Consider the following 24,943-nt stretch of genomic DNA (forward strand, 5'->3'; position numbering starts at 1 on the left):
CACACAGGATATCTCAGATAATCTGCTCCTCAGTGAGAGCACCTATTGTAGCTACCCCTTGCGGCTTGCCTTCCACAGGATATGACAGAGCCATGAGGTAAGCTCTATACTTTGAAAGGCTCAGAAGAGTATGTACATCTGAGTTGTTCAATATACATAAGACTCGCCCATGCTTTTACATCATACACCGTTAAATTTGTTAGAGGGAAAATCTCTATAATCAGTAGCAATAGTACAGTATGCCGAGACACCATATAAAGATGTATCTTCTTGGGCTTATCAATGCCTGTCATGTTATGCACCCGTTTTCGCGAGTGGCAAAGCCACTGATACTATCACTCAGCTGTTTTATCATCTAGAGGCAATGTTAGACACTAAGAACAATGTCCTCTGCGTCTTCAAACCTACAATGTATTTACATTTCTCCATCTCCTGTCCGCCATGAGGTTGCTGCCCTCTCCCTGTTTTGTAGGCATCATTTCGGTCACTGCTCTCTAGTGAGCTGTCTGCGTTTGTCCATGCTACTAAGACTTGAACTCGACACATGTCTATAACTGCTGCTTCCTGTGACATATGGGTGTAGACCAGTTACATGAGTATTCACTGGTATGATGCCGCCTTTCCTTGAAGAGTGAAGCTGCGAAGTTTTCTTTACCGTCACGTCTACAAATACCTGAGGAGCTCTGGATAATTTCTTCGATCTTTTTCTTACCCTGACTTCTTTTAATCCGAGACGGACGTGAATGGGCATACGAAACAGTGTTTGAATGTGCAGGTGAAATGTATGGACGTGGACTGATGAGAAGGGGTATTGAGTGGTGAAAGGAAAAAGTAAAAATCACTTCTGAAAGAGAAAAGGGAGATGTATGGATGAAAACAGCTGAAAAATATAAATGATTAGATGGTGTACAAGAAAGAGCAACAGGTCATGAAAAAGGTTTGGAAAAGAGCTGAGAAGTTTTGGAAGTAGATGAATAGTGTGTGGGAGGTCACAAGAAAGGTTGAAAAAGAAGAGCTGAGAAGTTTTGAAAGTAGGTGAATACGGATGGTGGAGTGACAAGTATGATGTACCAGTTAGAAAAAGTGTATATGTAGCAGGTGACTTTGCATGGTTAAAGACATAAATGAATACCTTAGTGGTATGGAGCGCATGACGCGTTGGAGGATGCTTGATGTAGGTAGGTCTCACCAGTAGCTAAGGGAACCCCAAGAGAGGCGAGCTCTTGAAATTATGCCATTATGATGTTGGCTAAACATTGAGCTTGTCTAGGTTTGTTTATCCCTCCAAGTTAACAATACCCGCAAACGAGATTCAAGTATGCTTCGATTTCTACATATTAAGGAAAACAGCGACCAGACTCTTGCTTATGGTAATGCCACGGATATAATTACCGTCGGGAAGCTTGTGTCTTTACCGAAGGACTTATGCTTCCATAGAAGTTGCCTGCTACTGATTGTAGTGCAACCTAAAAGCTGCAGAAGCCCCTGAAGAAAATATCCTTGAGGTTTTATCATAATGAGTTGGTGTTTTCGTCCCTTAATTACTGCACTGTTGTACTCCAAAACACTATTAAATATAACTAATAACTGGAATTGAATGTGTGCAAATGAGGTCACTGATCCTTTGTTCCTAATCCTGGCTTGTCAAACTGGGAAGGGCAGCTTAGAATGAGAGAGAGAGAGAGAGAGAGAGAGAGAGAGAGAGAGAGAGAGAGAGAGAGAGAGAGAGAGAGAGAGAGAGAGAGAGAGAGAGAGAGAGAGAGAGAGAGAGTCACCGTGTTTGAATCCGATAATTTTTTATCGAAATATACCTAGTGGTGATTAATTCACTGGAAAAGAGAGATAGAAATTGCTCATTCTCTTATATTTTGAATTTGGTAAAGATTTCATGCATAATATCAGGAATATTGCAGTATTTAAAGGAAAATGTTTCCAAGTGGCCTTTACGCCTGGTTTGGTTAACTAAGCGCCCTGATGGAAGGTTTGTAAACATAGCAAGTTAAAAGGATCAAGGACTCATTATTACTGGGATTTAACGAGGAAGATGAGGATGAAATGGGAGCAAATTTTGTCACCAGAATAAACAGCTGTGCGTATCATATGAAAGTCATTCATTATAATATAAGTCAAGATATGACGGCAAATGGAAGGTTGATGTCTAGGTGTACGAGTAAAACAAATGTATTTTGCTTAATGTTACGAGTTATGATTTGTCTACTGTCGTTCAGTGTTGTCTGCAAGATTTTTAGGGGAGAAAATTGAGAGTAAGAAGTGGATGCTAGCGGTAAGGATAGTTTGATATGGTAGATTTATAATATTAAGGGTGCAACAGACACAACTTACGGGACTGGAAAAAAATGCATATGAATATACTCAATCTCAGTTGAAGTGATATAGGTTGGGAGAGTGTGATTTGGGTCATTATTCGACAATTTATCAGTTTACCTTTGCATTCGAACTAGTTTTGGATGTAGAGTCATTTTCCACTGCAGTCCTAGGGTTGTATTTAGACACTTCAATAACAGTCACAGACCATGAATTCGAATGTTACATAATTTCTGCATTTTTGGTTGTTGGAGCTTCTTCAACAGAATATAGAAACACGTGACAGAGAATGTCGGATGTTCATAGAAAGTATACAGTTTTACATTAGACCAAGTAACTTCACTATCCCAAAGATTTTTACTTTTGCATATGCAAATAGATTGCTCCTTTTCCTTGTTGAGTCCCATTCTTGTATTACACATTATCTTACATGTTTAGTATTGTTTCTGCCATTTCACCATCTTTTGTTTTCTCCCTTATTTCCAGATTTGACTGTTTGTAATTCATAACAAATTTTTTCTTTTTATGAAGTTGCTGAGACACTATTTATTTTTCAGCTGTATATTTTAGTGTGTAAGACAAGAGAACAAATGGGAACATCAATGAAGGGGGCAAGTGGGGAAGTAATAACAAGTAGTGATGAAGTGAGGAGATGGAGTGAGTATTTTGAAGATCTGTTGAATGAGTTTGATGATAGAGTGGTAGATATAGGGTTTTGGTTGGGGTGGTGTGCAAGGTGAGAGGGTCAGTGAGAATGGTTTGGATAAGAGAGAAGAGGTAGTGAAAGCTTTGTGGATGATGAAATTTGGCAAAGCAGCAGGTTTGGATGGTATTGCAATGGAATTTATTAAAAAAGGGGGTGACTGTGTTGTTGATTGGTTGGTAAGGATATTCAGTTTATGTATGGGTCATGGTGAAGTGCCTGAGGATTGGTAGAATGAATGCTTAGTGCCGCTGAACAAAGGCAAAGGGGATAAAGGTGAGTGTTCAAACTACAGAGGCATAAGTTTGTTGAGTATTCTTGGGAAATTATATGGGGAGGGTATTAATTGAGAGAATGAAGGCATGTACAGAGCATCAGATTAGGGAAGAGCAGTGTGGTCTCGGGAGTGGCAGAGGATGTGTGGATCACGTGTTTGCTTTGAAGAATGTATGTGAGAAATACTTAGAAAAACAGATGGATTTGTATGTAGCACTTATGGATCTGGAGAATGCATACGATAGGGTTGATAGAGATGCTTTGTGGAAGGTCTTAAGAGTATATGGTGTGGGAGGTAAATTGCTAGAAGCAATGAAAAGTTTTTACCAATGGTGTAAGGCATATGTATGAGTAGGAAGAAAGGAGAGTGATTGGTTACCAGTGAATGTCAGTTTCTGGCAGGGTTGTGTGGTGTCCCTATGGTTTGATTTGTTTATGGATGGGATGGTTAGGGAGGTAAATGCAAGAGTTTTGGAGAGAGGGGTGAGTATGCATTTTGTTGGGGATGAGAGGGCCTGGGAAGTGAGTTAGTTGTTGTTCACTGATGATACAGCTCTAGTGGCTAATTTGTGTGAGAAACTGCAGAAGTTGGCGACCGAGTTTGGAAAAGTGTGTGAAAGGGTAAAGTTGAGAGTAAATGTGAAATAGAGGAAGGTTATTAGGTTCAGTAGGGTTGAAGGACAAGTTAATTGGGATGCAAGTTTGAGTGGAGAAAAATGGAGGAAGTGAAGTGTTTTAGATATCTGGGAGTGAACTTAGCAGTGAGTGGAATCATGGAAGAGGAAGTGAGTCACAGGGTGGGGGAGGGGGCGAAGGTTCTGGGAGCGATGAAGAATGTGTGGAAGGAGAGAGCATTATCTCGGAGAGTGAAAATGGGTATGTTTGAAGGAATAGTAGTTCCAACAATGTTATATGGTTGTGAGGCGTGGGCTATAGATAGGGTTGTACAGAGGAGGGTGGATGAGTTGGAAATTAAATGTTTGAAGACAGTATGTGGTGTGAGATGGTTTGACTGAATAAGTAATGAAAGGGTAAGAGAGATGTGTGGAAATAAAGAGTGTGGTTAAGAGAGCAATGGAGGATGTGTTGAAATGGTTTGGACATATGGAGAGAATGAGTGAGGAAAGATTGACTAAGAGGACATATGTGTCAGAGATGGAGGGAACAAGGAGAAGCAGGAGACCAAATTGGAGGTGGAAGGATGGAGTGAAAAAGATTTTAAGTGATTGGGGCCTGAACATACAGGAGGGTGAGAGGCATGCAAGGAATAGAGCAAATTGGAACTTTGTGGTATACCAGGCTCGATGTCCTGTCAATGGACTGAACCAGGGCATGTGAACTGTCTGGGGTAAACCATGGAAAGGTCTGTGGGGCCTGGATGTAGATAAGAAGCTGTGGTTTCGGTGCATTACTCATGACAGCTAGACTGAGTGTGAATGAATATGGCCTTTTTTGTCTGTTTTCCTGGCGCTACCTCGCTGAAGCAGGGGGTAGCGATGCTGTTTCCTGTGGGGCGGGGTAGTGACAGGAATGGATAAAAGGCAAGCATGTTGATCCGTGTATGTATGTCTATGTTTGTGTATGGGCGTTTATGTACATATGTATATGAGTGGATGGGCCATTCTTCATCTGTTTCCTGGTGCTACCTTGCTGATGCAGGAAACAGTGATTAAGTACAACAAATGAATTATATATATTTTAGTGCAAGTGAGGACTGGATTGATTTTTGGCAAACAAGGTGATTGTATCCTAATCATTGTAGTAAGTGCTTTAAGTGCGATAGTTGAGTCTTTTACACTTGATAATGTGGTGATGATAGGTTGCTGAAATTCTTGAGGAAAGCTCTGCATTTATTGCTCTGTTTTGAATGTGAGAGAAGGTATATGTGATACAGGCATTTTAAGTTCATGCATGTCAGAAACTCATCTCTGTAGCTTTTGGTTCACATAAAGTATTATTGCACTGAATTCTATGATATTTCTTTCAGATGGCAGATAGCAGAGAGGGCCTGAAGTAAAGAAAACTGTGCTGAAAACTACATAGAAAGAATTTTTCCTTATGGAAGATAACATTTAAAAATGTCAGGGCTTAATCCAAATTCAGAAGTTCATGGAGTAGTTGCTCAGGACAAACTTTCTGGGTCCAGCATGACGAGCATTCAGCCACAGAGTGCAAGTGCAGAAATCCCCATTGTCATGAGTGAAGATGTATATGATGCATCCCTGGCTGAAGATCAGCAGTGTTTTGTATTGGTTGATGAAAGGACTGTTGGCGTCATGCCTGGCAACTCAGCTGTGCAAAGACTGCTGACAGAGCAGGAGGCTTCTGCTGGAGTTGATTCAGAAAAGACTGTTCAGGTGATGCAGATGGATGGGAGTAAAACATTAGAAATGATGCATGTGGGCAACAAAGACACAGTAGATGTGATGCACATGCCAGATGGAAGGACTGTGGAGGTATTACACATGGATGATGGTAAAACTGTTGAAGTTGTTCAAATGGATGGAGGCAAGACCCTTGAAGTAATGCATATAGATGCAGGCAAACAATCAGAAGTGATTCATGTTGATGCTAGCAGCAGCATAGAACTCTTAAGTGAAAATGATTCTTTGAAAGGACCAATTGTGACAAGCTCTGCCCCTGTGGTTTTTACCAAAAGAAAAGGAAAATGTGTGCTATCAGGCCAATGTTCAGAACCATTAGCACCAATGGCTATGAAGAGGGTAATTACAACACAGAGTGGGCCTGATTCGACTGGTTTAAGTTTGAGGTCATTGACCAGCTTAAATCCTTCTATTGTATTATCTACAGGAAAAAGTAGTTTGATTGCTGGTCAGGAATTCAGTTGTGTGACCTCAGCCACATCCTTTCCCTCCAGTAGAAAGTCACAAGTTGTTGAAACAAGTCATTTGCAAACTGTCACCCATGTTAACTCAAACATTGTCCTTTCTGGTAGTAAAGAGGTACTGTCTAGTAGTGTTGATGGCTTGAACAATACTATCATAATTTCTTGGCCAACCATATCTCAAGAGCTTGAGAACACAGTAGCAACACAGACAGAACCATGTGATGACTGTGGACCAAGCATGAACCTGTTTTTCTGCACCTTTTTCACAGATGGTAATGTTCAGACTCAGTGTGACATGCCAGAACAACGCCATGCAAGTATATCAACTGTCACCAGTGCTGGCTGTGGAATCCGGTCTAAGGTACAGATCATGAATGACCATTCTGGAGAGGATGACCCATTATCAGTGAAGGTTGAAGGAGAAATATATGATTCCGAAGTGGCAGGTGAGTGTAAGGCTGTTTTGTATGTATTTTCACTTGATAGAGGTCAGCAGAGGTGTGTAGAAATGTATATTCATTGTGATTTGAAGGAAGCTGTCATGAGCCACCCTTCTTCTATCACAAATAGCAAGTTGTAATGCATCTGATTTAAATGACATGTTAAATAATTCCCCATACTGAACAAAGAATTTGTTCACAATTACACTTAACATATTGAGTGATTTGAAGGTTTACGGCCTTATGAGATTAAGTAGTCATAGATGGCACATAGAATCTAAGAATTTAAGAAGAGACAGATAAGGGAATTTAAGAAGAGACAGATAAGGTAATTCATTGGTAGGAATAGTACTAGTCTACTGTTATATTTTTTTGGTGAATGATACTAGACTGCATGAAACTGAAAAAGTTGAAATGTTATTGTGTGAGTAGTAGCCTACATGTATTGAGGAAGAGGTGAATGGAGAAGAAAGAAGCAGTATATTTAAAGAGTATGTAAAAAGTTGAAGGACTTAATAATGCTTTTCACAAAAAAAGACATTAACAAAAAGATATAAGAAAAGAAAAAAAGATGTACAATTTAGAAAAGCCAAAATGAGAGTGTAAAGGGTTATAAGGAATAGTGGAAAAAGTGGATGAAAAGTTGAGACAAGTGTAGTCTTTGATGAAGATTTTTGGCAATTTTGGGGTCAGAATTATGCTTCAGAAGGAGATTTGAAATGATAGAAGTTATCAGAAGGAGTGATGAAAAAATATGCATAGAGAGTACTGGGATGATTTATTCAGTACAAAGGATTAGGTTGGTGTAGTAATATCTTGGGTCAAATTTACAGATGAGCTGGCTTGTTTTGTGAACTAGTTTGTTAGAAATATAACTCACTTGTCACTGTCTGCTCTCATTAATCTGTGTTTGAATCTTAAAAATCCATCTTTTAAAGTTTACACTCTCCATATCAATGTACATGTACATTCGCATGGATCAAGTTAAGATAAAGTTTTCTTTAAAAAGTTCTCGTTTTTACTCTACGGTGTCCATAAGAAAACATTTTCCTACCCCCATATTTTCAAAGGCGATACATGGCTTAGGTTTATTATGGGTACTAGCACATGACGCTTGCAGTGTGAAATCAGCATACAGTTGCTTGCTGAGACTATTGTGAGTACCATCAACCTACCTCAGGGTGCTGCACGTTAACTGGAGGAAAGGATGTTCTTTCTTTACTCGTCCTAGCTGCCACTTCATTTTTGGGAAAATCCCTTTTGGGCACAGTATTTCTGTCAACTTGTGCTTCAAGATGGTTGGCTTTAACCTTTATAAGGAAGAGGAAGGCTGAATTTTTACCTGGAAGCAAGAAAATGTGATTACACTTCAGACTTCTAGGTGCACGGTGTTCAGTATGCATGATTAGGTGGATGATTCTCACAACATCTCACCAGTGCCTCATCTCATTTAGGAGATTGACCCATAACATGGACTCTGATGAATACTTCATGAACCTTGCCAATTCCAGGCCCAGGTGTCTGCAGGTTATATAATCAAGGCCAAAGGAGAGATGAAAAAGTACTAAAATGTAAGTGTGACATCACCTTTGAAAATATAGAGGGGAGGTGGACAAGGTTTTTTTTGACACTGTTCTTTTCTAATATTTGTATTTTCTGCATTCCTGAAAGTAAGGATTATCTTTGACCAGTGTTGTCAGTAGTTTTCCATATTTTCTTTCCTTTCCCAAGATTACAGTGGCATGCAGCTAAATTTTCATAAGTAGTTATAACAGTTTTAAGCATAGTTGTGAAAGCATTAAATGAGCTGTTACATATTACAACACAAACACCAGTAATGCTAAAAATTTTACAGATAAAGAAAAATTATTTTTTCTTCAATTTGTTTTCAAACAGTAATTATCAATATGTCCTTTTTAAGTAAAGTTTTTGTTATATGTTGGACACTTGCTAGACTAGCTTGACTAACTGATCATTCATCAGCAGTGGAAAAATATATTTGTTTGATAAGTTGATAAACATTCCTTTAACTCATGTAAGGCATAGAAGTTTGTTAAAAATAATGTAGATACTAACGTTATGCATGATATAATTGCAAGATAAACTTCAGGAACAGCTTAAACTTTCAGGGAATATGGTATTTCAGGTAAATGTTCTCTGTGAATTGTAGCCAAAGCAATGGCCATTGTTCTAAATATCTATCTTTGTCTTTCAGATCCCCGATTTTCAAGAAGTGGTCGAATCCTAAAGGGCAAAGGTCCTTTATTTACATTGGATTCTAGTATGGTGGATGAAGATAGGGAGTGTGATCCTGATTTTGAATTAAGAGATGAGAATTACAGAGAAAATAGAGGTCATCAAAGTTTGGTTTACAGGAAGAAGAGAGGAAGAAAGAGAAAGCGACGTCTCCCATCCCCAGATGATTTTGATGAGGATCTGGAACTTGTTAATGGGGATGAAGCAGATGGTATTAAGACAGAAATTTCAATAAAACAAGAACCAGTGGATGCTGATGATGATGAATTAGCTCTCGAAATTTTGAGGACAAAAGGTTATGGTTTAAGAACAAAACGACATCCAAAGAAATTGAGTGATATGCACTATATAGAGGAAAAAGTTGTTAAAAAGAGAGTTGAGAGAACTCAAGAATTTTCTTGTCAGATGTGCTCAAAAATTTTCCCAACATTTTCACGATTACAACGACATGCCAAAGAAGAGCATGATTCCACTGAATTTGCATTCCCATGTGATTTGTGTGGTGTTGTGTTTACTAGGCCCCATAACTTAGAGCGTCACAAAGACACAAAGCATGGCGATGGTGAAAGACGCTTCGTTTGTGAGCACTGTGGTCGCCGCTTTGGTCGTCAGGATGTACTTTCAGTACACATTTCAATGGTTCATTTTAAGAAAGCTTTACAAGGTAAAAAGGGGCCTTCAGTCATTGGACCAAACACTGTACACTGTACTAGTTGTGACAAGTTTTTTTCCAAAGAGCAGAAGTTAAGAGAACATAGACAAGGAAATTTAACTTGTAATGACTGTTCATTATCTTTTGAATGTAAAACATCACTAAGAGTACATCAATATAAACACCATCCAACTGCTTGTAATGAATGTGGAAAAGTTTGTGATAGTAAGCAGCAAATGTATTTTCATCGCCTATCTCATGCCCCAAAGTTTGTGTGTAAGTACTGCAATAAAGGTTTTTTATGGAAGTCTCAGTACACTGTTCATATGGCTACACACACTGGCGAAAAACCTGTCCTTTGTGATATTTGTGGTAAGTCATTTGCCCACAAACTTGCTGTGAGCAAGCATAAATGGCAAGAGCACAATGAAAGCAACAAAAAGTTTAAGTGCCAAACTTGTGGTAAATCTTTTGTATATAAAGGAAAACTACAGTCACATGTACGAAGCCATACTGGTGAGAAGCCGTTTATGTGTCATCTCTGTCCCTCTACCTTTTCTCAGCGATGCAATCTGACAGCTCATATAAAAAGTGTGCACGGTGTATACATTCAGTCTATTAAAAGTGATGGGACAACACAGACTCAACTTGTTAAGTATAAACGTGCTAAGAAAGTTGCACCTATTGAACCTCCAGCTGTGGTTAACACTGTGATAGCACCACCTGTGGAGGCTCCAGTTCCTGATCAGCCTCAAGTGGCTATCCAGGAACAAGTACAAATGTCCGAGTCGTTTGAAACTGAAGCAGCTGTGTATCAAATTGTATATGCTTATCCTCAGTAAGGTGTGTAGTAATGCTCTTCTTCTGATAAAGGGAAGAGACGATCTTGTGATACTCAAATCCGGATATTTTCCTGCCCCTATTTATACCATACAGCATGAGATTTTTTTCTAATTATTTTTTCAGAAGGTTGTATTAATGATAGATATCTTAAATTTCTTTATCAGTGGAGCTAGGTAAAAAATAAAGTGAGATGGTTATAAAGATGTTGCCTTAAGAAATTATTTGTATAATTGTTTATATTGGAAATCAAAGGATTTATCCTTATTTCTCCAGTGATTAGTTTGGTGCTTCACATAATAACTTGAGCAAATGAAAAACAAGACTAAGTTGAAAGAATTCTTGGCCACAGAATTTTGTTTCATTGTGTGCTTTTCCATTAGATGCTCCTATTCCTGATTTGAACCAAGAATATTTAAGTACATTAGTTAATATTAATATTTATTGTTTAATGTGCATATATAATTGTGAAAGTAGCCTTTATTTAAATGTTTTTGCACATATGACCAAATTTTTAGTGGCATTATTGTGCTTTTTTGCTTAATTATTTATAATGAAGTTTTATAAAAAAAGTTCCTGTTATTCTTGACTCGAGATAAATTACACAACCTCAAAAGATTTAAATTTCTTCAATTGATCCCATTCCTAAAATGAAAATAATTTACAACCATACAATCTTTGAACAAAAAGAAATACATTAAAATAATACTATAGAAATTGGTGTGATGAAGATTAAGGTTTCATGTACACAGGCACACACTTACCTTGCTATAAATAAGTTCTCAAGTAAACAGATTTTCTGCCACCAAAAAATCAGTCACTCCCCAATGTCTAAATTCACCCAAAATTAACTAATGTTACACTCCAACTTCCCTTCTCATTCAAAAACCAAGGATATTACTTGTGTTCTGATTTACTTTCTGCATCCTTATATCTAGCTCATTTGATTTTGCTACAGAGCAGTATTATATGCATGATGTGGAAATAATTTTTTTTTATTCTATACATAATTGCTATTTCCCGCGTCAGTGAGGTAGCGCCAAGAAACAGATGAAGAATGGCTCATACACACATATATATACATAAACGACCACATACACACATATATATACATATGAAAGCTGGCAAGGTGGCGGGTTTGGATGGTTTTGCAGTAAAATTTATTAAAAAAGGGAGTGACTGTGTTGCTGACTGGTTGGAAAGGATATTTAATGTATGTATGGCTCATGATGAGGTGCCTGAGGATTGGCGGAATGCATGCATAGTACCACTGTACAAAGGCAAAGGGGATAAGAGTGTGTTCAAATTACAGAGGTATAAGTTGACTGAGTATTCCTGGGAAATTATATGGGAGGGTATTCATTGAGAGGGTGAAGGCATGTACAGAGCATTAGATTGGGGAAGAGCAGTGTGGTTTCAGAAGTGGTAGAGGATGTGTGGATCAGGTGTTTGCTTTGAAGAATGTATGTGAGAAATACTTAGAAAAACAAATGGATTTGTATGTAGCATTTATGGATCTGGAGAAGGCATATGATAGAGATGATAGAGATACTCTGTGGAAGGTATTAAGAATATATGGTGTGGGAGGGAATTTGCTAGAAGTAGTGAAAAGTTTTTACAGAGGATGTAGGGCATGTGTACGAGTAGGAAGAGAGGAAAGTGATTGGTTCTCAGTGAATGTTGGTTTGCAGCGGGGGTGCTTGATGTCTCCATGGTTGTTTAATTTGTTTATGGATGGGGTTGTTAGGGAGGTGAATGCAAGAGTTTTGGAGAAAGGGGCAAGTATGCAGCTCTGTTGTGGATGAGAGGGCTTAGGAAGTGAGTCAGTTGTTGTTCGCTGATGATACAGCACGGGTGGCTGATTAGGGTGAGAAACTGCAGGAGCTGGTGACTGAGTTTAGTAAAGTGTGTGAAAGAAGAAAGCTGAGAGTAAATGTGAATAAGAGCAAGGTTATTAGGTACAGTAGGGTTGAGGGAAAAGTAAATTGGGAGGTAAGTTTGAATGGAGAAAAACTGGAGGAAGTGTTTTAGATATCTGAGAGTGGATTTGGCAGTGGATGGAACCACGGAAGTGCAAGTGAGTCACAGGATGGAGGAGGGGGTGAAAGTTCTGGGAGCATTGAAAAATATGTGGAAGGCAAGAACATTATCTAAGGAAGCAAAAATGGGTGTGTTTGAAGGAATAGTGGTTCCAATAATGTTATAGGGTTGCAAGGCGTGGGCTATGGATAGAGTTGCACAGAGGAGGGTGGATGTGCCGGAAATGAGATGTTTAAGGACAATATGTGGTGCGAGGGGGTTTGATCGAGTAAGTAATGAAAGGGTAAGAGATGTGTGGTAATAAAAAGAGTGTGGTTGAGAGAGCAGAGGAGGGTGTTTTGAAATGGATTGGTCACATGGAGAGAATGAGTGAGGAAAGATTGACAAAGAGGATATGTGTGTCAGAGGTGGAGGGAATGAGGAGAAGTGGGAGACCAAATTGGAGGTGGAAGGATGGAGTTAAAAAGATTTTGAGCAATTGGGGCCTGAACATGCAGGAGGGTGAAAGGCGTGCAAGGAATAGTGTGAATTGGAAAGATGTGGTATACCGGAGTCGATGTGCTGTCAATGGATTGAACCAAGGCATGTGAAGTGTTTGGGGTAAACCATGGAATGTTTTGTGGGACCTGGATGTGGAAAGGGAGCTGTGGTTTCGATGCATTATACATGACAACTAGAGTCTGGGTAAGAACGAATGTGGCCTTTGTTGTCTTTTCCTAGTGCTGCCTCACACACATGCGGGGGAGGGGGTTGTCATTTCATGTGTGGTGGGATGGCGACATATGTACCATATTCATAAAAAACTTAAAACTTCATTCCCGTACCACCAATTCCTGCAGATATTGTTTATGCTTAAGTCTCTTTCATATCAAACTCCTATAATTAGCTACTGTATAACTATGATTTGAATGTAACCATAATTTAAAATTCAAATTTAACCAACAAGTACTTAATCATCTCTTACAAGAACATTTTTCAACCATTACATATACAAAAGTTTTATATTTGGTAGTGGTGATTGAAACCTTCATTTAGACATTCAGTTTGGAGCTATGTATCCAGTGATCCAATCGATGTATGCATAAACTCTGGTGTAGACACCCAGGTCACCACACCCACGCCCAAAACTGACCACACCCACCACAGTGTGCTCACATTTTGATCCACCTCTTGAAACTTGATCAATGAGGGGTCCTCCACTGTCACCCTGAGGAGGAGAGATGCAATTAGATCATTTAAGTATGATATGGGATGGTGTAGATGGATGTACTTTTTTCATGTATGTTTGCCATTTCCCATTAGCAATGTAGATTCAAGAACAGAGGGAAATCCTCAGTTGGCCCCCTTCTCTGTTTCTTCTTTTGGAAAAGTAAAAACTGGGGGGAAGGATTTCCAGCCCCCAGCTCCCACCCCTTTTAGATGTCTTCTATGACATGCAGGAAAAACAAGGAGTCAAGCGGAGAGTGCTCATCCTACTAGAAGGCTCAGACTGGGGTGTCTGAATGTGTGTGGATGTAACCAAGATGAGAAGAAAGGAGAGATAGGTAGTATGTTTGAGGAAAGAAAGCTGGATGTTCTGGCTCTGAGTGAAAGAAAGCTCAAGGGTAAAGGGGAAGAATAGTTTGGAAACGTCTTGGGAGTAAAGTCACAGGTTGGTGAGAGGACAAGAGCTAAGGAAGGAGTAGCACTACTCCTAAAGCAGGAGCTGTGAGAGTGTGTGATAGAGCATAAGAAAGTATATTCTAATCGATGTGGGTAAAACTGAAAGTAGATGGAGAGAAATGGATGATGATTGGTGCTTATGCACTTGGTCATGAGAAGAAAGATCATGAAAGACAAGTGTTTTGGAAGCAGCTGAATGAGTATGTCAGCAGCTATGGTGCATGAGACTGGGTTTTAGTGATGGGTGACTTAAATGCGAAGGTGAGTAATGTGGCAGTGGAGGGTATAATTGGTGTACATGGGGTATTCAGTGTTGTAAATGGAAATGGTGAAGACCTTGAGGATTTGTGTGCAGAAAAAAGACTGGTGATTGGGAATACCTGGATTAAAAAGAGAGATATACATAAGTTTACGTATATGAGTAGAAGATATGGTCAAAGGGCATTATTGGATCACGTGTTAATTCATAATTGTGTAAAAGAGAGACTTTTGGATGTTAATGTGCTGAGGGGCAGCTGGAGGGATGTCTGATCACTATCTTGTGGAGGTGAAGATTTGTAAAGGTTTTTGAAAAGGAAGAAGGATTGTTGAGAGAAGAGTGGTGAGAATACGTGAGCTTGGAAAGGAGACTTGTAAGAGGAAGTACCAGGAAAGATTGAGTGTAGAAAGGCAAAATGTGAGAGCAAATGACATGAGGGAAGTGGGTGAGGAATGGGATGTATTTAGGGAAGCAGTGATGGCATGTACAAAAGATGCATGTGGCATGAGAAGGTGGGAGGTGGGCAGATTAGAGAGGGTAGTGACTGGTGGATTGAGGAAGTTGTTAGTGAAAGAGAAAAGAGAGGCATTTGGACAATACTTACAAGGAAGGAGTGCAAATGATTATGAGGTATAAAAGAAAGCAGTGGGAGGTCAAGAGGAAGGTGCAAGGGTTGAGAAAGAGTGCAAATGAGAGTTGGGGTATGAGAATCATTGAACCTGAGGGAGAATAAAATGATGTTTTGGAAGGAGGTAAATAATGTGTGAAAGACAAGAGAACAAATGGGAACATCGGTGATGGGAGCAAGGATGGAAGTGATAACAGGTAGTGATGAAGTTAGAAGGAGATGGAGTGAGTATTTTGAAGGTTTGTTGAATATGTTGTGAGTATTTTTGAAGATTTGTTGAATATGTTTGATGATATGGTGCCAGATGTAGGGTGTTTTGGCCACAACCATACAATATTGTTGGAACTACAATTCCTTCAAACATACTCTTTACTGTCAGAAACAAACAAAAGGGTATGACTTTGAAAGGAACACTGATTTCAAACACTAGCCAGAAGCATGTAGGCACATGCACATGTGTGTACTTGACTGTGAACTTGCACAAACACAATTACATCACACAATTTAAAATCCTCTGCAGAGTGCTAGCCAAGAAAAAAACAAACAAACAAACAAAAAACTAAGTGGGACAAGAAAGAGAATGCAAGTCAGAGGTGTCTTGTGAAGGGAGATAAATGTAGCTATTGGTGTCAACAGGGCTTGAGGCCAAGGACAGTGATGTTTCTAATCAACATTGACAATTATCAGAGGAAAATAGATCAAGCTATGCTTATGGATGATACCAAGTTTGTTCATGAAGTGTACTTGTGGTTATGTAAGGCTATAAGAGGACCTGGATAAGCTTTGGCTCTAGTGAAATACATCTATCTCCAAAATGCAAATCCTTGCAAATTGTTTATCAAATGTTAGCATCATGTTCTCTCACTCAGCATTACCTCCCTAAAATCAAATGACAAGATTCAAACTGGACTAGTAAACAAATATAGATTACTCTATTCAGAAGAGGCATTATCTTTCATAAAAAAACATTAAGCCACATTTTGCAAAAATGAGGAATTTAAGACGAAGAGCAAGTGGACAAAGGACTCCGTTAGGAATAATTTCATTTAGGATTAATGTAACTCGGTCTCATTCATACAAGACTTACCTTACATGAGTCTCTTCCTTTTTCTCCAGCACACAGCTGGTCCACCATGATGCCTTTGGGAGCCCTGAATAAATCCTGGTGTCTGAATAATCTGAATTGACACTCCAGGAGGCTTACTACAGGCACATTCACCTTCAGCAGGACCTGTGATAGCTCATGGGCTCCTGTGAGCAAGAGACATTAAAAGAGGGTTAACGAAAGTCTGCATTTAGACTAGCTTAATAAGTTTTTTATTTTCATTTTTCATCTTTCTACCTTTTTTTTTTTTTTTTTTTTTTTTTTCATACTTTGTCGCTGTCTCCCGCGTTTGCGAGGTAGCGCAAGGAAACAGACGAAAGAAATGGCCCAACCCCCCCCCATACACATGTACATACACACGTCCACACACGCAAATATACATACCTACACAGCTTTCCATGGTTTACCCCAGACGCTTCACATGCCCCGACTCAATCCACTGACAGCACGTCAACCCCTGTATACCACATCGCTCCAATTCACTCTATTCCTTGCCCTCCTTTCACCCTCCTGCATGTTCAGGCCCCAATCACACAAAATCTTTTTCACTCCATCTTTCCACCTCCAATTTGGTCTCCCTCTTCTCCTCGTTCCCTCCACCTCCGACACATATATCCTCTTGGTCAATCTTTCCTCACTCATTCTCTCCATGTGCCCAAACCATTTCAAAACACCCTCTTCTGCTCTCTCAACCACGCTCTTTTTATTTCCACACATCTCTCTTACCCTTACGTTACTTACTCGATCAAACCACCTCACACCACACATTTTCCTCAAACATCTCATTTCCAGCACGTCCATCCTCCTGCGCACAACTCTATCCATAGCCCACGCCTCGCAACCATACAACATTGTTGGAACCACTATTCCTTCAAACATACCCATTTTTGCTTTCCGAGATAATGTTCTCGACTTCCACACATTTTTCAAGGCTCCCAAAATTTTCGCCCCCTCCCCCACCCTATGATCCACTTCCGCTTCCATGGTTCCATCCGCTGACAGATCCAATCCTAGATATCTAAAACACTTCACTTCCTCCAGTTTTTCTCCATTCAAACTCACCTCCCAATTGACTTGACCCTCAACCCTACTGTACCTAATAACCTTGCTCTTATTCACTTTTACTCTTAACTTTCTTCTTCCACACACTTTACCAAACTCAGTCACCAGCTTCTGCAGTTTCTCACATGAATCAGCCACCAGCGCTGTATCATCAGCGAACAACAACTGACTCACTTCCCAAGCTCTCTCATCCCCAACAGACTTCATACTTGCCCCTCTTTCCAGGACTCTTGCATTTACCTCCCTAACAACCCCATCCATAAACAAATTAAACAACCATGGAGACATCACACACCCCTGCCGCAAACCTACATTCACTGAGAACCAATCACTTTCCTCTCTTCCTACACGTACACATGCCTTACATCCTTACCTATCATATTAAATACTGTACAGTGTATATGATGAAGGTTCATTTATACTCGAGCTGTGAGTTTATACTCAAGGCAGTCTCCAATCTTTTCAAATTATGTTATTCATGATATAAACCTTTTTCTCATTATTTGCAACTTTTACTTTATAAGTATATTATCCTATTCCAGCTAGAACTCAGAAACACTTTACATGGAAAAATGAGGGTTTGGAAAAAAGAGACTTGCAGGAAAGGTTGAAATTCAAAAACTTGAGCTATATAACTGAGGAGAAGAAAAAGTTATATGATAATCTGTACATGGCAGAAAACAGTGAGAATTAAAGAAAATACCTCACAACATGGGAAAAATTCAGAAATAAATTCTAGTAATATATCCCCTGGACATTTATAACAGCCCAGCAAAAGTGACAGAAAGTATCCTCAGTGTTCTACCCACAGAAATAAAAAAAATCTGCAAGAGATGAACACTAATATCTTTACAAGAATACAGCATATATGCTTGGAAATTGTTCTGGAAGAGCTCAAGACAGATGGAAGAGAACAACAGTATTACTAAAAAGTGATGCATGTGGTAAGTGCTGTTCTCTAGCCTTGCCATACAGAAAAACTTTGTCATAAGTACTTGTCAATAGAACTAAACCATCCTTAAACACTTTTTTTTTCACATCCCTCATAATGTGCTTTTCATCAGCTATTGCCTCAAGCCCCTGAGACTCACTCATTTCAGTGTGCAATTTTTGAATGACATAAGATTGATGTTCTTAAAGAAACTGACCACATCATCACTTAAATTATTTTATCATTCAAGGCAGGTTATCATTGTTCTTTCATCCCTCCTTCATAACTCAGTTCCTCCTTTTCTATATTTTTCATTCCTAATCTATATCTACCATCATTATGTTTAAATAGTGATGCAGAGTATGTCATTTGGTGCCTGAATTTAATTTGAAACCATAACTTGAAGACTTCAGCAACTTAAAGGCAGAACCCTGCAACTTACAACAAATATGCTCCCTAACTGACAGAGGATATTAAGATAAAAAAGAATTGATAGGGGAAATTTTATGTACAGCCCATGTGTTCATAAGAGGAACTGAAAAACATAAGACACTTTTGAACAGAAAGATGGTAGTTGTCTTACCAAAACTTGTCCGGCCCCAGCCAGCCACAGTCAGCTCCTTACTATCTACGACATCAGGTTTAAGAGGGAGACAAGCAGGTAACACTCGACTTGTTAGTTCTGCCTAAGAAAGTGAGAAAAAATTCAACCACATGCAATAAGATAGAGGAATGTGTACATAAAAACAAACTTATAATGGCAACATAATTCTTATCATAACTACATGGAAAAAAAATCAATGAAACCTTTCTGTCACCACTCAAATGAATACTGAGGCAGAGGGCGGGATTTCTCTCTACATTGTAGTTTTTCATAAAACCAAAGGATCTTATGGAACAGAAATATCATAACTATAAATGCAGCTCATAGAAAAGAAGTGACTGATGGTGTTGCATGTTCATCAGTGGGACTTTTGAACTGCTCGACAGATTTTAATATTTTTTTGTAAATGTACTGTTCCAATTCTTCATTAGCTGCAGTATAGTAATGATAAAAATTGAGAAAGAAAATCAAAAGTGTGAAAATAAAAACTAAATTATCAAATGAGAGTGGGGGGGAAACTGTATCTGTATTTTTAATTCATAAAGTCAACCTCACTCTTTTAGGAAAAGTACCCTAAAACTTTTAAAACCCAGCTACAGCCATGGGGGCATTACTTGATAACAAATAGTCAAAAAAGAATGAAATAATTCATTAATGGTTCAGCAAAACTCTTCCATCCTGAATTATAACCATCAAATAAGAATACAGACTCTATTAAAAACATATTCTACTATGACTTCATATCGACAAGACATGACTCATATGTTATGGAACCTTCAGTGGGATAAAGTAAAATGATAAACCTTTTCTTCAACAATGCCTTAGCATATCACTGGTGGGCTAGTCAGGGCATGGTACCAAAGGAAAGTCAATTTATCACCGTATCCTCCAACAACAACTTGGGGATACAAAGTGATCTTGTCATATACTCTTACTTCAGGACAAAATGCCATCATTGTGCCAAAATGTTCAGTGGGATGATGGATACCAAATTCACTAGCTTCTTGGAAAAAATATGGTGAGGGCCTGTATCTACTTTTTGAAGGGCTGACCATCACAGAAAGCCTACAAGTATATCATCCTTGCTGTATTAGTTGGTGTTTGGGACTTGCCCGATATTATGGGCCAATGAATCAACCTGTTCACTGTGACCAATGGGGTGATCTTCATCCACAAGTTGCTCCTAACAACCTGGCTCTTTGAGAAAAGAAAGTTTCCATGAACTAACACTCCTTTCCCAACAGCAGATGATCCCAGATAATTTTAAATTGTCAGGTGGCTAAATGAAGGTTGGTAACATTATTATGTGAGAATACTTGATTAGCTGAAGATTGGGATGAAATGATTATGCTGCCATGGTTGAGAAGAATGCAAAAGATGAGGAAGGGCAGTGCTTTTCCACCACAAATACAGAGGGATGGGAGGTCCTAACCCTGATTTTCTTAGGGAATATCCTAGAGAATTTCTCATGCCCTTGAGAAAGACCACAGAGGAATGAAAAGTCAAATTATAATTATGTATGAGTATTGTGGCAACATTTCCACAGTTGTTCATAATATTAGTGGAGCAACTGCTTGTCAGTGGATATTACAAGATTTAACTTTCTTTTACTCTGTTTATCCCTCATTCTGTAAGGATAAAATATGCGTAAAAAGCATAAAAAAATTGGAGAGGAAACCAATGGGTGAATGCTAAATAATCAATCATAAAGCAAATGGCTTTATAATACGTATGACATCATGATGCATTTACTACAATGAAACAAATGACATCAAGACAGAGACGAGATAATTGATGATATGCATGACACTAAAAAATGTAAACATAACTATTTCCCTAGCACTCACCGGTTTACTGAGCCTGAGGAGTGAAATATCATAATATGTTAAGTATCCATTATATTCGGGGTGGTCGATGACTTCCTCCACCCTCAGGAGCTGCTCAATAACTGCTGTGCCTGATGAGTCCTTACCCAGTTCAGAGGAATGGAAGAGAGAAGGAGGGATGGGGCCCAGGATCTTTGGCCAAGGAACCATGGTGGCATTACTGTCCCGGTCATGTTCACCAAGCATTACCCAATACTGCCCTTCATTACTCCTGGTGATCACAGAGGGATTAGGCTATAAGGCTTATAATGGAAGATAACTTCACTAGAAATGTTTACAAGCAAGTATAGACAAACCTGCATATATGCACAAAAATGTTTGGGCAGATGCCTATGCATGCACAAATATGCAGACAGATACACAAACAAGAACACACATGAATACAGAACGATATGCACATGTTCCATGTATGATAATGCAAAGACGGGGAGACACAAAATATGTGAATATGACTTGACTTTCATTATATCAAATAAGAAACAATAATACCCAAAGGATAATTCAGATATGTATATTTCTATGACACAAAGTTTAAGGGTAGTGGGTCTTTTGCATAAAATAGTGTGAGATCAGTTTTATTAGACAGTAAATATGGAAACAGTTGGATTCTTGGTGAAAGATGAGTTCAAGTATGAAGACTTGAGGTTACATAAGTGTGATACATCTAGAATGACAAATAATAATGAACTGAAATTAACTAATATGTGCCATGTATTGATTGGGGTGAGGTTGAGAATGTTTTCTGAAGAACCAGATATAGTAGTCATATATAAATATTCTGGAGAAGACTGTGTATAACAAATGACAGGAATTGATGGATGAGGGAATAAGCAGGAGTGACAGGAATAGATGAGATCCTAAGTAATTTTGACATTAGTGAAGAGTGAAGGATTAATGGATTGGGTATGGATGTTGTGAATACATATTTTCACAATTTGGATGGCCAAAAATTGTGGTACAAGTAAAGAGAAGCTGAAATGAAGAAGTGTATGATTGATGTGTTTCTGATAAAGAAGGATGTGACTAATAGTATTCATGACATGCGATCTATGAAGAAATTACATTCAGGAACCTAAAGGAGATCAACAGATATTACAAAATGAAGATGATATAGTGAATCATTAAAGTGTGCATTAACAGATGTTGCCATGAAGGTGCGTGACCTATAAGAGTTGGTTATGGAAACAGAACACCATGATGGACCAAAGACATAAGGAAACTGATTGAAAAGGAACATCAGTTTTGAAATAGGAAAATCTCTTTCCCTTTAGGACAATGTCCCATGAGCCATGGAAATATCTTTAACCTCTAAAGGTTAAATCCCTCTTAACCACTATTGTAATGATGAGAAATACACCTCTCATCCTTTGTAAACTACTTGCTAAGTAGTAAATTGCACTGTCTGTCCTCTGACTAATCAAAACTCCACTGTGTGATTATGTCATCATCCCCTGGATGTCAGTCAAGATGCACCACATTATTCTTGGAATACGGATATCATCTTGATAGTCGTCACCAATGTATAGAAAGACGTTCTTAAAGACAAAAGAGGGAATACTGGGGAAAAAACAAGAAAACATTCCATGAAATAACCCCAGAGAGAAAGTAATTCACATATAATTTACATTATCAGTATTATATCAAGATACTTTCATGGCAGTTTCATGGATAGGGTAAAATGAAATTGAAAATGTTTGGTGTGCATATGGGTCATCAGAATTAAACCTTAATGAGGTTCTAAAAGACCCTCTTGTCCAGAACCCCAACAACACTAAGGGTACTTCTGTAGGATTGGAGCCTCTTCCAATCTTTCCTTGAATATTCAGGTTCTTAGGTTGAAATTCTATGTTTTAGAGTTCTTTTCTAACCCTTTTACGAATCATTAAGGCTAGTGATTATACAAGAGTCCCTGATGGCCTATTTTTCTTACAGTCAGTTTTTCTTTGGTCTTATAGCATCACAACAGTTCATTATGAAACTCCCCTCTTGAGGCTCCTGCTAAGAGAAAAATAATGGGCTACAATGTAAAGTCTCCACAAAAAAACTGCTTCTTGTGGCCAGTGAAAATTAGAAGCATTAGCATGACATCTTTTAATATCTCAAAAACTTAAACCCCTTTTAACAGGAAGCATTTCTATCTGGAAGCAATGGACTCATTTCTTGTGAACCCTCTTTGCATGTACATGAGAGGCCATGAGTTCAGAAAAGTAGCCTCCACTGCTGGCCCTTCAGGTAACCTTTCCTTGAAGGAGCATAACAGGGAAATCTGTGTTTATAATCTAACATGTCTATCAATGTATAGAGGATTGTTATAGTATGGCTGTGGGGTTGCCAACACTGGAAAAACAAAGAAGGGTTAGTGACCAAAAAATTTAGTAAATAAGAGGTTAAGAATGGAAAGTGCAAAAAGCCTCTTTTGATACACATCTAAAAAAACAAAACAAAACTGATGGATGATTTGTGTAGAGAGATGTATGGGTGAAAGCTTATGAATACGGTATGGCAAGGTAAAATATACATCTCGAGAAACCATCGAAGATACCAACACATTATGGCTTCAGATGAAACCTGTGGGCCAGAAGTATTTCAGATGATACCAAAGAAATTGATGTAACCAGTATGCAGCAGAAAGGTTTTGTGTTTGAAACTTAAAACATAACTGAAGATGTAAATCACCAGAAGATTTAACGTAATCTGTAAAATGAATAGGTACGTATCCTTCTCGTAGGGGTGTAAAATAGGTAGACCGTTTCACTTCACAAGAGTTGAAAAGAAATATGAAAGTTTTGTGATTGGTTTATGGCCTTGCTTCTATTCAAGTGAATGGAAGTGAAGCTAAGGATAATACCACCTTTTTCTCTCTCCCAAAACTTTTCTTGCACCATTTACCTAACATACATGACTTTTCCAAACAAAAATGTCTTTCATGTTTACATAAACCATTTCTTGTTTTAGAACCTCATCATCTGTCTCAATGGGATGGTAAAGACTGGTTTTATACACTAAGAACTATTCTATAACTGAAAAATAGACAGAGGAACATCAAGTAACATGGGCTTTGGTGAAATAGAAATAAAATCAATACATACAATGAATTTTTCTTTTTATTCTTATGATTGGTCTATTTGTGTGAATGCATCTTTCTCCTTTTTTTTGCCCTTATCATTCTCCCTGTTTCCATTTTCCCATCTGTTTTCAACCCACACTATTCTCTCTCTCTCTCTCTCTCTCTCTCTCTCTCTCTCTCTCTCTCTCTCTCTCTCTCTCTCCCTCTTTTAAATAATTTTTCACTTACCTTTGGGTACAGTGGGCAGCAGTGAGGACAAAATGAGGGGATATGAGGGTGCCACCACAATCCCATTCAATCTTTTCGTTTCCCCTTTGGAAACCTAGAATGGCCTGAGAACAAGAGGTAACAGGTCAGTAACAGGTCAGTAACCCTACTTTTTATCTATATAATTACTAATGTATATAAATATATACTTTTAGAAAAATCCATATGAACAATTTACTTTAGAAGTGCAATAGTAGATTACTTGACAGATATGAACATGCCATACCACTTTCAACATGAAAAATGATAAACAACCTAAAAGACCTGAAAGATATGCTTGAAATGTCATTATTCAAATGTTGAATACTGCAATAATCATTTGGTACAAAAAGTTAGATAAAAATAAATGTATCAAGCTGACTTGCATCTGAATCAAACCGAGAGAAATGTTAATTAACTCTTCCTATATAATTCCTCACAATGACTCCAGGTCCAACTATAGGTGGATGTTTTAAAAAAGTATCTAATGTAGCCCAAAATACTGCTACATATCATAACACAATGAAAAATTTCCAGGTACCGTTTCATCTACTTAAAAATGCTCTTAAATGGATCAGTATACAACCAGTTTCTCTTCACTAACCTCATATAGTTGCACATATTAATGAATCTTTTGAGAAATCTTGTTATTCTCAAACGCTACTAAAGCATTTTTTTGAAATGGCTTTAGGTATGACAATCTTTGTATAGAAAGTTCTAATATGAACCTTGACAAATAACAAAAAATAAAGCAATAGCTAGAACGTGATCCTTTTATACACATTACAGGATCCCATTTCCTCATATCTGAAGTGGGATAAGTATTCAAAGCTTTTGTGGAGGTAGAAAGTCTGTCTATCTAAAAGTGGCAGGCAGGCCATAGTTTTTAAAAAAGATATAGGGATATAAACAAGTTTTCCCATAACCCTAAATATTATCAAACTTATCTATGTACAACCCAGTACTACTTGAACTTACAATGTGGGGAAACTCTCCGAGCTTAGCTTTGACACCTCCAACAATGAGCTGATTTTGCTTCACACATTCACCTCCACCAGTACGCCAGTAGCTTGCCCAAGCTGCACATACTGTGGGCATAAAAAGAACATTGTT

At 38.4% G+C, this 24,943-nt stretch overlaps 2 protein-coding genes across 3 annotated transcripts; one reads left to right on the forward strand and one right to left on the reverse strand.

The window, feature by feature from the left end:
• Positions 1 to 1,948: 1,948 nt before the first annotated feature.
• Positions 1,949 to 10,958, forward strand: LOC139764362 (uncharacterized). Of its 2 annotated transcripts, none has more exons than XM_071690896.1 (3): positions 1,949 to 2,089; positions 5,292 to 6,598; positions 8,808 to 10,958. In XM_071690896.1, the coding sequence occupies exons 2-3, from the start codon at positions 5,383 to 5,385 to the stop codon at positions 10,340 to 10,342; spliced, it is 2,751 nt and encodes a 916-aa protein (XP_071546997.1). In that variant the 5' UTR covers positions 1,949 to 2,089; positions 5,292 to 5,382; the 3' UTR covers positions 10,343 to 10,958. The 2 variants fall into 2 exon arrangements, with proteins under 2 accessions (XP_071546997.1, XP_071546998.1); XM_071690897.1 differs by lacking the exon at positions 1,949 to 2,089 and adding an exon at positions 2,325 to 2,982.
• Positions 10,769 to 24,943, reverse strand: LOC139764363 (serine protease snk-like). Its single transcript, XM_071690898.1, has 6 exons — positions 24,809 to 24,943; positions 23,813 to 23,916; positions 20,479 to 20,728; positions 18,611 to 18,713; positions 16,017 to 16,180; positions 10,769 to 13,587 (listed from the first exon to the last, which is right to left on the reverse strand). Exons 1-6 carry the CDS (start codon positions 24,926 to 24,928, stop codon positions 13,420 to 13,422), a joined length of 909 nt encoding a protein of 302 aa, XP_071546999.1. The 5' UTR covers positions 24,929 to 24,943; the 3' UTR covers positions 10,769 to 13,419.

The sequence above is a fragment of the Panulirus ornatus genome, chromosome 49 (assembly GCF_036320965.1).
Source record: "Panulirus ornatus isolate Po-2019 chromosome 49, ASM3632096v1, whole genome shotgun sequence".
Taxonomy (NCBI): Eukaryota; Metazoa; Arthropoda; class Malacostraca; order Decapoda; family Palinuridae; genus Panulirus; species Panulirus ornatus.